Here is a 16359-nt window from a genome sequence, read left to right on the forward strand (position 1 = left end):
AAATAGTTTATAACTAGTGACAAATCAAGCTGAAGTTAGACCAGAAAAGAAGAATCACAGTAGGGTACTGTTAAGATTCTGCTTTTTGAGAAAATTTGTGTGACTGAAATATATATATATATGTTTATTTTTTATTACCAGGGATCAAACTCATGACCTCATGCTTGCCAGGTAGGCACTTATGCTACTTAGCCAAATCCCTGACCCTGAAATATTTATTGAAAGCAGATTGTGAACCAAACACTCCGTCAGTGGTGAGTGGAAAGATTTGTGTGTCTGTCCTCAGGTTGCTTACACTCTGGTGAAACAAATAGATGTTAATTGCATAATCATACAAGGGAGGAATGTTAAGATATGCGCAGAGACTGACTTTCAGTGAAAACCATGAGGCAAAAAGGTTCTGGGGACAGGAAACAGTGTGGCCATGAGACAAAGCTGGAGAAGTAGACGGGGCAGCTGTGTAAGGATATGCATGTAGATTCCATCTTCTAGTTGGCAGAAAGAAACACACACTGCTACTCCTTAAGGCAAGTTTTCATTGTCCCCTCCTTAGAGTCCTTGTTGAACAGATTTAAGAAGGGAGATAAAATTTTAGGTAATTCCTTGTATTTTCTGAAAGGTGCTAGGTTTTTTTCTTTTTTAACCTGTAAGCCATGTTTTAGAGATGAGAAGTTTGAAATGCAGAAAAGTTAATGCTTGGTCACAATATGTGCATTCAGAGCTAGTTTCTCAAATCTCTCTCTCTCTCTCTCTCTCTCTCTCTCCCTCTCTCTCCCTCTCTCTCTTTCGGCCTATTTACACACAGGTGTTGGTTAAGATTTTCTGTATGGATCAGTTTCACTAAGTGAATCCCTGTAGTGCTGGGGCCAAGTTACTTATAGATTCAGTATGCTATTTAGCGTGTTTTGGGATATGTATACTGGCACAGAACAGTGGTGACAAACACTGAGGATCCAAACCTCAGCCCCTATCAAATACCATTTGCCTGGTGGAAGTATCCATCACTAAGGGAAATGCAATAGGTCAAGCCTCATAATCTTTGTGTGAGAATGGCAGCCTATGAGGACCATAAAACTACTTGTGAGCTGCAGCATATAGAGCTTTGTTTAATAAGATGTCTTCTGTAAGCACAAAATCTGTTGCTTGATCTCCATTGGAGATGTGGGCTGAGAGCAATGGTACTTGAGAAAATGACACAGTTCCCTTTGTTACAGTAATTAATGTAGTAAATTAAGGAAGAGGCCCAAAGGGAAGTTGATTGTTTCTTGTTAGAGCCCTAGGTGAAAATTCACTTGATTAGTGAGCTTCCTTGAAGTGTGGCAGGTGGAGAGGGACATGCCTTTTCTTCCAGCTGCATAAGCTGAGAGTCATTGAAGATGGTTTACATGTTGTACTGGCACCACCTGAGCTTAGCTAAGTGTGGCATGATTTCAGAGCAGCAGCTGGAATTCAGGGATGCTATTATATGATTCCCTTCTCAACAACTTTGTTATATTCCATTGGTCTGTTGACTGTTCCCTGTGGCCTCAATCCCTTTTGAACATCCCATACTTGAGATTTGAAGGCCTGTCATGTCAGTGGGGTCAGCAGTCTAGCAGGTTGGAATAGCTGATAAGACAGATAGTCCAGATGGTAAAACTATGAGCATTGACAGCAATAGAATGCTTACTTAGCATGCATGAGGCTCTGTATTTAATCCTTAGTGCTAAAAAAGGAAGAAAATGAAAATGAGCCCGAGGCTGGTGTACTGGCCTGGGAGACTTCTTTTTTATGCTGCTGGGAGTTGAACTCAGAGCCTCTTGCTGTCTTGGTTATTTTTCTGTCATTGCTGAGACAAAGTATTTGACACCCAAAATGTAAGAATGAAAGCTTTATTTAGCTTACAGTTTTTTTTGGAAGTTTCAGTCCATACTCAGCTAGCTCCAAGGCAGAGTGGCATAGCTAAGGGATAACTGTTCATGGTGGCTGCAAGTGACAAGAGCAAAAGGGCAAAAAGGGGAAAACATGCCTTCTTCCCTCCCTTATATTGTATGCTGGCCCTGTTCCTGGGCAGGGACAGAACTCACACCACCAATCCCAGTGCTAAATAAGGAGCCAATCACAAATGCTAAATTCAGTTGCTTCCATGACTGCATGAGGCTTGGGGGGATCATCCAAACATAAACCACACACACAAATACACGGACACACACACAGCCTGAGAGACTTTTTGAAGGAAGATGGAGATTTTTTGTGACTACAGGATAAGGTGTTATGAACCACACCCAAAGTTAGGAGTAGTCTAAAAAGCAAACCTAGATTACTATTTTCTCAATACTGTAGATGGTCTTTTAAGGGTTTAACTGTGAATCAGTCCTTCTTAAGTTTAGACACAAGACCTTTATAAGAGGGCCAGAGATATAATTCAGCAACATAAGCGCCTACCTGGCAAGTGCAAGGTCCTGAGTTCACTTCCCAGTATCAAAAACAAAACAAAACAAAAACTTTATAACAATATATGGATTATCTTTTATATTTGCATTGTCTTGCACATTTCAGTTTTGGATCCTCAAAGTATGCTTAGGGCACAATGGCTTTTCCTTCTTTTTTTGGTACCACGGATCAAACTCATGACCTCATGCCTACCAGGCAGGGGCTTAAGCCACTGAGCTAAATCCCTGGCTCTCCTTAGATTTTATGGTGACACATTAAATTAATATTTAATGAAGCAGCTTGACTGGTGTAAATTGAAATTTGAGTCCCGAAACCACATCTTCCAAGTACATCATTCTTCTGGGGACATGGTTGAGTGATAGAGTGGTAACCTAGAATTCATAAGGCCTTAGATTTGATCTCCAGCACTGTAACAACAACAACAACAACAACAAAACAAAAAAAAACAAATTTAAGTTTTTGTATTGTCCCATACCAAGCTTTCTAGAACTGAGTATAGCACTTTTTCCTGTGGTATGCAGCTTTGGAGAGGTATCTCTGACTAGGCAGTGCTAACATTCATATTTTATGCATATGACCTCAGTTTTTCCAACAGGTTAAATACACTTTGACACAACTGTCACTTGTTCAAGCCGAAACTTATAAGAAGATTCATCCAAAGTCAAAACCCATGACAGGAGAGGAAGAAAGGAGAAATTATTTATAGTAGAATAGCATTGCACAGTATATTTGCTGCTTAGAAGGGATCGTTTGTGGGAAGTTACCAGCTAAATAAAGCTACTCTCATTGAAACTGTCCAGGAGGTATGCATAGCTCCTACAAGGAGGAAAGACAAATGTTGCTGTTCTTGCTTTGATTGGATATAAGTAGGGTTCACTTGCTGTTTGTTTAGATAAACCTCACTCAAAAATCTTTTTCTTATTCTTTGCCTTCTTGAAGAGAGGACTTATTTATTTATTTGAGGTAAACAAGTGGTGTTGTGTATGACTAAGACCCTTGAAAGCAATTAATTAGTTGAAAATTGTAATTTAGATCATACTCCTCTGTGGGCTGAGAGTCTAAAAGCTGTTGCAAACAAGAAACTGGGATCTGGACTTCAGTTGTTACGATGTGCTACTTTAGAACATGAATGCATTGGGTGGGTACGATGGGGAGTGCATGTCATGAGATGTCTTGGTCCCTTACCCATATGCGTGCAGAAAGGAGTTTCTTGGTGATAAAGTACAGGAACAAAGCACAGATAGTACTGAAAAGTCATGGTGAACAAGTGATTCCGGAGCCTGGTGAATGGCACTGCTAAGCAGGAAAGTGGGGGTACACTTAGGCAGCAGCAAAAGAGGAAGCTATTCACAGAAACTCCTGAAAATTGTGAATGCTTGTGGTCTCTGTAAGGTATTGGTTATCCATGTTCTGCACTTTCTCAGCTATGGAAGCAAGAGGTCAGCGCTTTCATTCCAAGCTAGCAGGTTAGTTATCCCACCTCCTGCGGTAAAACATCTCTGCAGTGACCTGTCAGAGAGTTGATTATTAGCTATATAAAGCCAGAGCTGTTGTAGGGAGCAATGGGAAAGTGTCTGGCAGCTGTAGTCGGAAAAAATCATTGGTGATTTTACAGTGTACCTTTTGAAATGCACCACCAAAGTGATCTGGAAGCTTGCTGAGCCAAAAAATCTGAATTACTGAAAAATAGTCTGGTTGAAAATAATTATGATAATTCATTATTCTTCAAAACAGAAGAGAAGCTTTTTAAAAGAACATCACAGCCACTGAAAATCAGTCTTCAGGATATTCTTCATTTTTATTCTAGTCATTTAGAAATTCTAAGTAGTTTTCTGGTAGGGAAAGAATTTTTTGATAAGTGCATCCATGGCTTAAAGATTTTAAAAAGGCCCTCAGCATGTCCAGACAAACCTTCTCAGAAAGGAATCATTTAATCATTTATATATTTACTTGACAAGTCATTTTGCTTTTTCTGCTTACATGCTTTCAGTGATAGGCATGACTTTTTTTTTTTTTTTTTTTCTTTTTATCGGTACTGGGGATCGAACTCACAACCACCTGCTTGCAAGGCAGGTGCTTATGCCGCTGAGCTAAATCCCCAGCCCCAGGCATAAGTTTCTTAAACATTTGTGGATCATTGTTGAGTATCTCAATTTATTAAGTTTTTTTATGAGTTAAACTTCTTATTGATGTTTCTACCCTTAACATCACAGAACAATTTTCTCTCTTTCACACTGCAACCATCATATATATGAAGCTAACCAGCCCTTCTGCCTTTTTTTTTTTTGGTACTGAGGATTGAACTTGCGACCTCATATTTGCCAGGCAGGTGCTTATGTTGCTGAGCTAAGTCCCCAGCACTTACCTTTAATATTGTCCTTTCTACACTATTGAAACCACTGAGACCTTTTCTCTTCTTACAGAGTGAGAAGAGAAACAAACTTCTTTGTATTCTCCCATACTAACCTTTCTAGAACTGAGTATAGCACTTTTTCCTGTGGTATGCAGCTTTGGAGAGGTATCTCTGACTAGGCAGTGCTAACATTCATATTTTATGCATATGACCTCAGTTTTTCCAACAACTGTTGCCATACCATACCATACCATACCATACCAGCATGTCCTTATATTTAATGACTATCTCAAGATAAAGAATCTGAAAGTGAACCCAGATCACTGCATTGTTTTTTTTTTTTTTTTTTTTTTTTTGCCTCTCCCTTTTCAGAAGCACAATTTTCAAAAAATGCAATAGTATTATTATTGCTTCCTGGAAAGAACAAACTAAAACCAAAATAAAACATGTTGCTGTGACATATGGAATTGGAACAAAAGGAACTGGAGGATTAACTTTTTTGTTCTCTTTTTTTGAGGGGGGATGCGCCAGGATAGAACTCACGACCTTGCACTTGCAAGGCCGCTGAGCTAAATCCCCAGCCCGGATTAATTTTTTTTTTTGTCTTTTTCATTTTTATTGGTACCGGGGATCGAACTCACGACCACCTGCTTGTAAGGCAGGTGCTTATGCCGCTGAGCTAAATCCCCAGCCCCTAGATTAATTTTTTTATAAGATGATCATTCCTCAACTTTCTGCCACTGCCAAACAGTATCACTGAACCCAGGGCCTCACATGTGTTAGGCAAGTGCTTTACCAATGAACTACCTCTCCAGCATATTGTTGTTGTTATTGTTACTATTCTGTAGTACTGGGCGTTGAAACTGACCTTTACATGGAGCTATATCCCTGGACATTTTTACTTTTTATTTCCAGACAGGATCTCACTGAGTCACTAAATTCCCCATTCCAGGCTTCAATTTGTGATCCTCCTGCCTCAACATTCCAGAGTGCTGGGATTACAGATGTACAACAACAAGCCCGGTTTAATGTATTTTATTTATTTACTTTTTGTTTTGTTTTTTGAGACAAGATTTCACTATGTTGTGCATAATGGCCTTGAAATCACTAAGCTGGCATTCCTCTTGCCTTAGCCTCCGGAGTGTTAACTTTGTAATTTATGAAGTATTGACTTTGCCTCCAATTCATTTTAGAGTTAATTTCTAGCCTGTGCATTGAGGTTTCCCTTCAGGTTACCGCATTTAGTGGTGTTTGAATTTATAAGAATTACTTAAATTTATGCTATGTTGAGCTGATTTTAGTATTCCAGCTATTTTTAAAGAATGTGTGTGTGTGTGTGTGTGTGTGTATGTGCTTATATAACTGAAAAGTTGTTATACATGAGACACAACTTGATTTAGTATGAATAACAATCTCCAAAATTTTGTGATATTCTCTTTTAACAATATTACGGAGTAGTCTGAAGTTGGCCCAGTTTTTGTCCTTCTTTTTTTGTACGGGGATCAAACTCACGATCAAGCACACTTGGCAGGCAGGTGCTTACACCCCTGAGCTAAATCCCCAGCCCTGTCCTTTGTATTTTAAAGATGTTGACAAAATGTGTGCAGGTTTGGCTTTTTAAATTAATTTTGCTGAAAATGTACTGAACTTTTCCAATCTGCATGCAAGATTTTTGTTTTGTTCAAAATGTTATTCATGTATGATGTCTTCTATAGGTTGCTCTTGTCCCATTTGTTCTGATCTCTTTTGTTTTCCTTCAGTGGCATTAAATGCTTTACTTCCATTTCCTTCGTTATTTTCTCTTCATTATCCACTTCTATTTAATTTTAGAAAAAAAAATAGGAGTGTCTTGTATTTCACTGATTCATTTCTCTTTTGTTGCTGAGTTCTTCTTACAAATTTTAATTGATAGTGCATCTTTTGTGTGTGAATGTGTGTGTTCTGATGATCTAACCCGGACCTTGTACATTTACACAAGCCCTCTATCAGTGAGCCACACCTGGCTCCCTTTGATTAATTTTTGTTTTGGATTTTTGAGACCAGGTCTTGAGGTATAGTTCAGACTGACCTTGAACTTGGCATGTAGCACAGAGGCTAACCTCAAACTCATGATCCTACTGCCTCACCTTTCCCAGGGCTGGATTACAGGCATGCTCTACCATGCCTATCTTGTTATATATGTCCTTTTGTTCTTTCAGCTAAGTTATCTTTCCATTTCAGCCAGTCACCTTCTTTTTTTTTTTTTTTTTTTTTTTTTTTTTGGTCTTTTTCGTTTTTATCGGTACCGGGGATCGAACTCACGACTGCCTGCTTGCAAGGCAGGTGCTTATGCCGCTCAGCTAAACCCCCAGCCCCCCAGTCACCTTCTTATTGATATATTCTCTTTTTTATTGGTATACTTCATTTATTCCATTCTGTATATCAGGTGAGCCAGAGTAATAGTATGATAACCATCAGAAGCTCAGTGAGTACTAACATTTTTATATGTTTATGTTTTTCTATATATAATATTCAAGCCTTTCCTCGTTGCAATCCTATTTTATAGAAGAAAGTTTTATAGAGTTGTTTTAGTGGTTACATTATACACTAATGGTAGTGCAGCTATGGAGTAGAGTGGGTAAACTTTGGATTAGTATGGCGTATGTACTAATGCTAGCTACAGTTGTAAAGATTGCAGAGGTGATAATGATTTTGGGAAGAAGTATGCTTGATAATCCTCTATATTGGAGACTGAGTGTAGCGCTCACTTTCCTAGAAATGCCAAGGGCTTCTCCTAGTAGAATTATTTTCCATATCATGTTCTATGACCTCTTTCACTTGTTTTTTTCACTGCTGTATTCTCAGCAAGAACCTAGTTCGGTGCCTGGTACACAACAGGCAATAAAATTTAAAAACTCCCAATAAACTACTACTCTTTCATCTTTATGTACTGTGGAGAATTCCAAACCATTTACTAAAAATTTCCTTGCAAGTTTTGATCATTTTCAAAAGTATCATCTCTTTGACTTTTCAGGAATTACATTTCCTTTGTCTTGTGGGAAACTTTTTGTCATACTCCTTCCCACTATACACACACACTTTTGTTCAGCCTTCATAAAGTAAGACTTAGATAAGCTTGATATTTGTTAATAAACATGCTGTTGGGTTAAGCTTTCCACTTTGATCATGGATATGTTTTCTACTCAGATCTACAGCTAAATGGTAGATTATTGTCCACCCCTTCTCTTAAATCATAGTTGCTTGCAGACATTCACCTGGTACAGTTCTGCTGTCCTTGGATGACATCTTTTCTTGCTCCCACACTCTGGATCTTTGACGCTGTTCTAAAGGCATAGAGTAAGAACATAATTTCTTATTTTTCTGCTATCTGTAGCACTTACCTGCTAGCCACTTTGAAGAATTCAATCTGACGCCACTGGTTTGTGCTTTCTGCTTGTTTTAGCTAATGTAAGTTATTTTTTAAATGGGTATAAAAAGATGGTGTGCTGAGGAGTAAGTAAGCAAGAACAGAACTTTTTAGCTTTGTTGAAAAATAAACATGGATGGTGTATGTTGACTACAGGTTTTCTAGACGGTATGCTCCGTAGGCTTTATAAGTCAGGATAATGGAGATGTGTAAATTGCTATTTAACATTCCCTTACCCCCTTTTACCTCTCTTTCGTGTGGTATGAAACCCTCTTGTTTCTATCAGTATAGTACAATTATTCCACATCCTGATGGGTTTGTTTTGTTTCCCTCTGGCACTGGGGCTTGAACCTAGCACCTTTACCCTGAGCTACATCCCCAGCCCATTTTTAAGTTTGAATTTCAAGATAGGGTCTCACTAAGTTGCCAAGTCTGGGTTCAGACTTGAAATCCTCCTGCCTCAGTCTCCCAGAGTGTAGTAGAATTACAGGTTATGTGTCACCATGCCTGCTTCATAAATATTTTAGTAGGAAGTGGGGAAGACCACATTGAACACTGCTTTTCATATATGATGAGAAAATTAGAGTTTTGACAGGGCTCATGAAGCTTCTGTGGCCTCAAGAAATTCTCTTAGTCCTCTCTGAGAATTCTTTCCTCTAGTTTAAGTCTTCACCCCTCTCCTGAAGTTGCATCTTTCCAAATTCTGTTTGCTTTTTTATTTACTTACGCATACTTAAGCCTTTTCTTGCTAGTACTAGAACAGTAACTTTTTCTGTACTATTTTTGCTAGGGTTTGGGTCTACTAGTAGAGGAGTGTTAAAACTTTGCTAGCTCATTTTCAGAAGCAAGAAGAAATGAGGTATCAGTAAAGTAGTACTAGAGCTTGAATCTCTGATATACCAGGGCCTAACATATCTTGGTGGAGGGAGGATTGCCGGCTTCCCATGGTAATAGAAATAGGTCTGGAAAGGGAAACTAACTCACCACAAACTTTCTGCGCAACTGTAAATACTGTACTTCCTCCTGGGATGGAATGGGAATTGGCTCTTCCTTAAGTCCAGTGTGGCTTGGTTAGAAATGCACTTTAACCTGTTTGTCTTGTCTGTTGTGATGTGATTGCTATACAGAAAGGGTCTGTTTTGTGTGGGAGTTTATTTCAGGCTGTCTCCTTGCCTGTATTGTTTTCTTTAACAGCTTTTTAAATTTTCTTTTTCCAGCAATGATGTTGTCCACTGGGCATGTACTGACCAATGTGGCAGGTCTGAGAACATAGCTGAAGCTGAAAATAGGAAAGCTGGGGGCAAGGAAGAGCCTTGAATCTTGAGGTGGGACGTTGACTCTAAGATGTCCTTGAGCAGTGGAGCCTCCGGAGGGAAAGGAGTGGATGCAAACCCGGTTGAGACATACGACAGTGGGGATGAATGGGACATTGGAGTAGGGAATCTCATCATTGACCTGGACGCCGATCTGGAAAAGGACCAGCAGAAACTGGAAATGTCAGGCTCAAAGGAGGTGGGGATACCGGCTCCCAATGCTGTGGCCACACTGCCAGACAACATCAAGTTTGTGACCCCAGTGCCAGGTCCTCAAGGGAAGGAAGGCAAATCAAAGTCCAAAAGGAATAAGAGTGGCAAAGACACTAGCAAACCCACTCCAGGGACTTCCTTGTTCACTCCAAGTGAGGGGGCAGCTAGCAAGAAAGAGGTGCAGGGGCGCTCAGGAGATGGTGCCAATGCAGGAGGCCTGATTGCTGCTATTGCTCCCAAAGGCTCGGAGAAGGCGGCTAAGGCGTCACGCAGTGTAGCCGGCTCCAAAAAGGAAAAAGAGAACAGTTCGTCTAAGAGCAAGAAGGAGAGAAGCGAAGGAGTGGGGACTTGTTCAGAAAAGGATCCTGGGGTCCTCCAGCCAGTTGCCTTGGGAGGACGGGGTGGTCAGTATGATGGAAGTGCAGGGGTGGAAACAGGCGCTGTGGAGCCACTTGGGAGTATAGCTATTGAGCCTGGGGCAGCGCTCAATCCTTTGGGAGCTAAACCGGAGCCAGAGGAAGGGGAGAATGAGTGTCGCCCGCTAAAGAAAGTCAAGTCTGAAAAGGTAAGAGGTGGCCAGATCTGGCTGCCCACTGCCAGTCAAAACTGCCCTGGATTAATCGCCAAATGCTGTGTGCACTCTGTGGGAGGCTCGTTAGTTTGTGGGTAATGACCAATTACAAGGTCAGAGCAGCTGGTAATGATAATGTGGTTTTATTCCAAATTAGAGGGTTCCTTACTGACCCATTTATGGCAAGCCTGAACATTGTGGAATAGCCTATCGATTGTTGTGGGTAGCTTCTTGGTAGTGTGAATTTTCTGCTACCTTGTCATTGTCCTACCTCAGACGTTTGTTGCTAGAAGCTGACATCAAACCTTTATGTGGTTTCCTGTTTGATTGACATGTATCATCAAAACTATAATAGTTGAAACATTTAGTAGACCTTTGGTTACATGTACCGGTTGAGTGCTGTTTTAATGAGATAAATGGTACTGGGTTTCTAGAACAAAGATTAATGAAATTTCATGGGGTTATCTACCACATGTTTGGTGGTGGCTACCAGAGAGCAAAGGAACACAGCATCTGGACTGGTAAACAAGGGGCAGGTGGCACTAACTGCTATGAAGAGCTCACTCAGGCCTTACAAGTTACTGCTGTGACAGTTTGACCTAGAAAGATTCTGTGGCCACTGAAAAAGTAGCTGTTTTCCAGGTACCTCTTGTAATTGGGAATCGGTCTCCTGGTGGTTTTATCACTGCCAGGTAGTATAACGCCAGGTAGTATAATGATACCTTACCTTCTGCTTGACTTGGAAGGATAGGTGCCTGCAGCCCCAGGAGGGTTAGGATTGTGTCCCTCTTCTGGGTAGATGATCTTTGTTGGTCTCTCAGGAAATGGAGCTTGTCAGGCTAGTAAGTTTGAGTCCAGGCTACCTTCATCTTCAGCAGCTTCCAGTTTCCTACAGAGCAGCTGGCCTTGTGATCAACTGCTCATCGGCTCTTGATTTTCTGCTCTGTGCTCAGCTCATCCTGTGCTTTCAGCTGATCCCAGCAGATGCAGTATAAATTGATTTCTCTCTAATTACATCAGCTGCAGCAGGGAATACCTATTTCCATAAGTAAGTGTTAATAAATAAAGACTGGATGTGTATATTTGGGTGGTGGTGCCTGGGTTTCAGTGGTAGCTTGTGCTTTCTTGCTGTAGGTATATTGGTCTTTGCCTCTGGCACATCTGTAGCTTTCAGCAACATCTGGGCTTCTCTGGTAACAGAGCTGTGAATTTCTTACAGTAATAATACAATGGCTTATTCTCTTTTACCAGTGGCAGCTGTCAGAGAGGTTGCCTGCATTCAGGTGGCAGATGCTGTAGTCCACCTCATTGGAGTAAAGTTCCAGCTGGTTTCTGGCATGGCTCATCCTGTGCTGGCTGTGATTTGCCATTTTCTCTGGGGGTACAGATGGATAATACTGTTTTAAAGAGGCCTAGGAGTAGTAGGAGTTGTTGCTTCTGTTCCAGGCCCATTAGACTATTCCCTGCATATGGCTTGAGGAATTCTTGCCATATATCCATGTTGGTAGTCATTGCTTTTCCTCTGCCGAAAAGTGCATCTGAGGGTGGCCTTCATCTTCTTTTTTATTACAATACTTATGTTGCAATCTTCTAAGCCCAATTGTAGTTTATGGGTGAAAGGCTTAATGTTGCCTAGCTTCATACTGGATTTAAGTCTAAATATCCATTATTGTCTCCAACAGAGAAGCAAATGGTACCCATTTTCTCTCATATAGGTGCAGGGATTAGTTGGGTAGCTCCCCTTCAGACTATAATTGGGCTGAAAGATGCAATCCATTCAGCTAACAATACACCATGATGCCAAGGAGTTTTGCCTCTTGATAATGTGACTTTGTCATCCTAGGAGACAAGTGAAAGAGAAAAGGGAGACGGCATTTTAATTTTTGGAGAAAAATAAAATTGCTGGAAAGCACTTTTGAAAGCAGAAAATTTGCAATGCAGTTTGATGTTACCATGAGCAAGAACCTGCTTTCTCAGCCCTTCCTTTGTTCCTTCAGCTGTTTTGAATACACTGGTTCTGCAGTTGCTTTACCATAGTGCGTTTGCCAGTGAAATAGTTACTGAAATAAATGTTTAGAAGTGGCTTAGAGATGGAAATACACTGTGTTGAGGAGAGAGCATTTCTAGAATGGATTAGAAAAAGAGGGGCTGGGATTGTAGCCCAGTGATAAAGTGCTTTAGTAGCAAGGGTGAATCCGTGGTTGTGATCCTTAGCACCACGCAAAAAAGAAAGAGCTGGGGATTTAGCTCAGCGGCATAAGTGCCTGCCTTGCAAGCAGGCAGTCATGAGATCAATCCCCCATACCGATAAAAAGGAAAAAGACAAAAAAAAAAAAAAAAAAAAAAAGAAAGAGCTGGGCATGGTGCCACATATTTGTAATTCCAGCATGTAGGGGACTGAGGCAGGAAGATTGCTACAAAATCAGGATTGCTACAAAGTCAAGGGCAACCTGGGCTACAGAATGAGTTCAAGAATGGCCTGAACTACAGAGGGAGACCCTGTCTCAAAAAACAAAGGAAGGAAGAAAGAAAAAGTTAGGAGCCTTGCAGAGATAAGCTCTTGAGAAAGAACCGCAGGGTTTTGGGCATAAGAAATGCTCATTTATCATTTGGTGATGGAAGTTTTCTTGGCTGTGAAATACAGGCTTGCCTATGACCCAACTAGTTTAGAATATTCCTCCTTTGTAGGGACAACCAACAGAATCGAAACATCAAAACATCAAAACACGTGTTTGGATATAATCTGGAATTGCATTCCCTGAGCTAGGAATTAAGAGATGAACCTCATGAAATTTGGAAAGTGTCTAGATTAGACTTTCTCCCACCCCACTGTGCCCTGCTTTGAAATAGAAGACAATGGTGGCTGCAGTGCAGTGTAGAATTGTCCCTGTCAACTACTAGTAATGAGGGAGATTTGACTATTTAAATTACCTGAGGGCCTTCTGTCTCTCTCATCAGGTATCTCAGGCTGTGGCCGAGGAAATTTTCCATTCACCAAAGATACGGATTTCCCTTCATGGAATCTGGTTTTGCTATACTGCATCTCTCTGGCAAGGCTCACTGTGCTGTTTCCTAGCATTTTTGGAGAGATCACAGATGGCTCTTAGCATTGCTGCTGCCCTGATGTTGAACACTCTTGCCTCATACTTCCTGCCAGCTGAAGAGACTAGGGAGGGAATGTCGAGGAATAAACAAAACAGATCCTTCAGGCTCCTGCTGCCTCCTGCCTTTCTTACATCGATAGGTTGTTAAGTTAGGGATGGAGGGAGATGGAAAGGAGCAAGGGTGCCTGTCTGAGCACCCTGAGCTTAGTGCTCCTGTCGCCACTCTGACAGGCAAGGAAAAGAGAATTCACAAACTACAGATAACAGTGATGTGTCTGTTCAGGAGCTGTCAGGGCTTATGTCCAGGAGTTTAAGGTGAGACTCTTCTTTCCCCTCTGAATCATTATACTGTGTCCAGTAGTCTCTCGTGTCTAAAAGGTCTAGAATTTTGCAACCACATGCCTGTCCTGGCCTTCAGTTAGCTTCTTTTGATCTTGCAGCTGAAAGCACTGCACTTCTCTTTCTGTGTCAGTTCCTGCTACTTTGAGAATGCTACATGTACTTACCTTTTCCCTGTTAATTTAGGCTGCAAAACAAAAAGCTAATAAGTGTGCTTTTTTGCCTTGTGATTATGTACTGAGCATCTTCCTTTGCTCTTGATTTTGTGTTCCTGTCCCGGTCTGTGCCTTCCAGCTCTTTTCTCTTGTGTCGAAATCCTCATTGCCCAATCAAAATCAGGTCTCCAGTTATGCCTTTCATCTAGGGCTTTCTGTGCTAATGCCATCCTCCTCCACTAGGTGTTCTTTATCAGCTGCTGATGGCTGTATCAGTCACCCTTGCTTCCTGAAGGTAAATGCCCTCAACCATTTTCCTTCATGGAAAAAATTGAAAAGTTCCTATTTATGTGGGACAGTTCTGTTCTGTAATTGTTGCTTAATATATTTTTTCATTCAGCAGCTCTGTTTTCCTTCTGGGTGTTGGAATTCAAGGAGGGCTCAGAGAAAAATTAACTTGTCCGTTTTCCTTATTTTACAGAAGAGGAAACTTAGACCAGGAGATTTAAATCATGTGACTTGTCCAGGATCTCACAGGTAGTCAGTGGCAAAGCCCAAACAGAAGTAAGGTTTCTGGACACCATAGTTTTGTTTTTTTTGTTTTGTACTAGGTATTGAACTCATGACTTCACATTTGCCAGGCAAACACTGATACTGCTGAGCCAAACCCCTGGCCCCTTGGACACCATAATTTTAGAATTACTATTATTGATTTGTGATACATAATAAATACATTTATTTTGGGAAATTGATGTCTATATGTGTCACATTTTGATCCTTTTTACTTCCACTTGGCCCCTTCCTCTCACTCTCCTCTCATCCCCATGAATGCCAAATTCTTATGGCATGTTGTTACTTTGGATTTCTTAATGAATCTTTAGCAGTAATGAGGGCTTCTCCATCTCTTAATTTGAAGACTACCTTAAAAATGTAGTATATGAATGCCTAAGTCCCAAAACTGCTTTCATAGTGACTTATAGCATTGAATAAACAAAAGATCTCTCAATTTAGGATTCTCAGGTAAAGTGATGATTTTGTAAAGAATAGCCATTTCAAGCTGAGGAAGAATCTGTCCTGTTGTGTACAGAGAGGAAAAGTTAGATTGTCTGATGATTTAGCAGTACTGAGTATTGAACCAGGGCCCTCATACTGAGCTATATATATTGCAACTACTTTTAAATTTTGAGGTCGTATCTCTGAATAAGTTTTCGGGTCTAGATAACAACTTGTGATCTCTTTGCCTCAGCCTCTCAAAATGAATTACAGATGTGTGACCGTGCCCAGTGGAAAATTACTTTTAAGATGCTTCTTTGAGTTTGAGTATTTTTATGGGTGTGTGTGTGTATGTGTACACATGCATATGTACGTGTGTTGGAATGTTTCATGAACCATATTTTCATTGTTATGGTTGAGGCATTGCTAGTTCCTTTTTAAAATTTTTAATATTTATTTATTTTTGAGACAGGGTTGCATTGTATAGTTTGGGCTGGTCTTGAGTTCATTTTGTAGCCCAGGCTTGCAATGATCTTCCTGCCTCAGCCTCCCGAATGCTGCAATTACAGGCATGCACCACCGTGCCTGGCTAGCTAGTTCCTTTTTTAAATTGACATATGGTAATTTACCATCTCGATGGAATACAGTCTCAATATTTGGCACATGGATGCCATGTATAATGATCAAGTCAGGGTAATCACCATTTCCATCTCCTTAAACATTTATCATTTCTTTGTGTTGGGAACCTTTGAACTCTTCTAGTTCCTTATAAAATATATAATACATTGTGAACTGTAGTCATCCTCCTGTACTGTAGAATTCTAGAATTTATTCCTCCTAACTCTGTTTTGGTATCAGTTATCTAATGATAGTTCCTTCCTTGTTTGACAATTGCAGGTAAAAAGAAAAACCTGTTCTAGTACTTCTTGAACATAATGCTAATAGGCAATCTTCATACTTATTGTAGGTATTATTATAAAAAGACACATTGCTGGATACTGTTGTCTCTTTTCATCCAGTATGTAAAATGATGGCATTTTCAATTCTCAATACTGTACTATACTCTACTAGGTTTTACACACCAGAGAATAAAGCAGAGCTGGTCTCTGTTTTTGTTGTTTCAATACTGCTAGAGCTTCACGTATGCAAACAAGTGCTCTGCCTCTGAGCTCCATCCCACTTCCGCCCCCTCCTCCCTGCCTTTTTGGTTTTGTTTTAAATTTGAGATTTGTTCTCATAAAGTTGCCTAGGCTGGCTTTAAATTTGTGATACTCCTGCCTCACCTTTCCTAATCGCTGGGATTAGCAAGCAGGTACCACTTTGCCTGATAGTCCTTGCTTTTTGAGCATTTATTGCTCTCCAACTATAACAGAGTTCCTGAAAATGTGTCCTGTAAAACCGTGTGTATCACCTCCTCTGAGTTTCAAACATGCAGGATTTGGTCCTGCCTCACATGTCCTGTGCTTCCATGTCCATGTC

At 40.5% G+C, this 16359-nt stretch overlaps 1 protein-coding gene across 3 annotated transcripts in view; it reads left to right on the top strand.

Annotated features, from left to right (window-relative positions):
* The window catches only part of Znf609 (zinc finger protein 609), a 218929-nt gene that overhangs the window by 23637 nt on the left and 178933 nt on the right, over window positions 1-16359 (top strand). For 2 of the 3 annotated variants that reach the window (XM_063256953.1, XM_063256954.1), the window contains one exon: window positions 9410-10283. The exons of the other annotated variant lie outside the window; for it this stretch is intronic. In XM_063256953.1, the coding sequence (XP_063113023.1) occupies window positions 9537-10283 (747 nt within the window). In that variant the 5' untranslated portion in view covers window positions 9410-9536. The remainder of the gene's footprint in view (window positions 1-9409; window positions 10284-16359) is intronic. 3 annotated transcript variants of the gene reach the window in all.

The sequence above is a fragment of the Cavia porcellus genome, unplaced genomic scaffold (genome assembly GCF_034190915.1).
Source record: "Cavia porcellus strain 051 isolate PalLab524CR breed Dunkin Hartley unplaced genomic scaffold, mCavPor4.1 scaffold_10, whole genome shotgun sequence".
In the NCBI taxonomy this organism is placed as follows: Eukaryota; Metazoa; Chordata; class Mammalia; order Rodentia; family Caviidae; genus Cavia; species Cavia porcellus.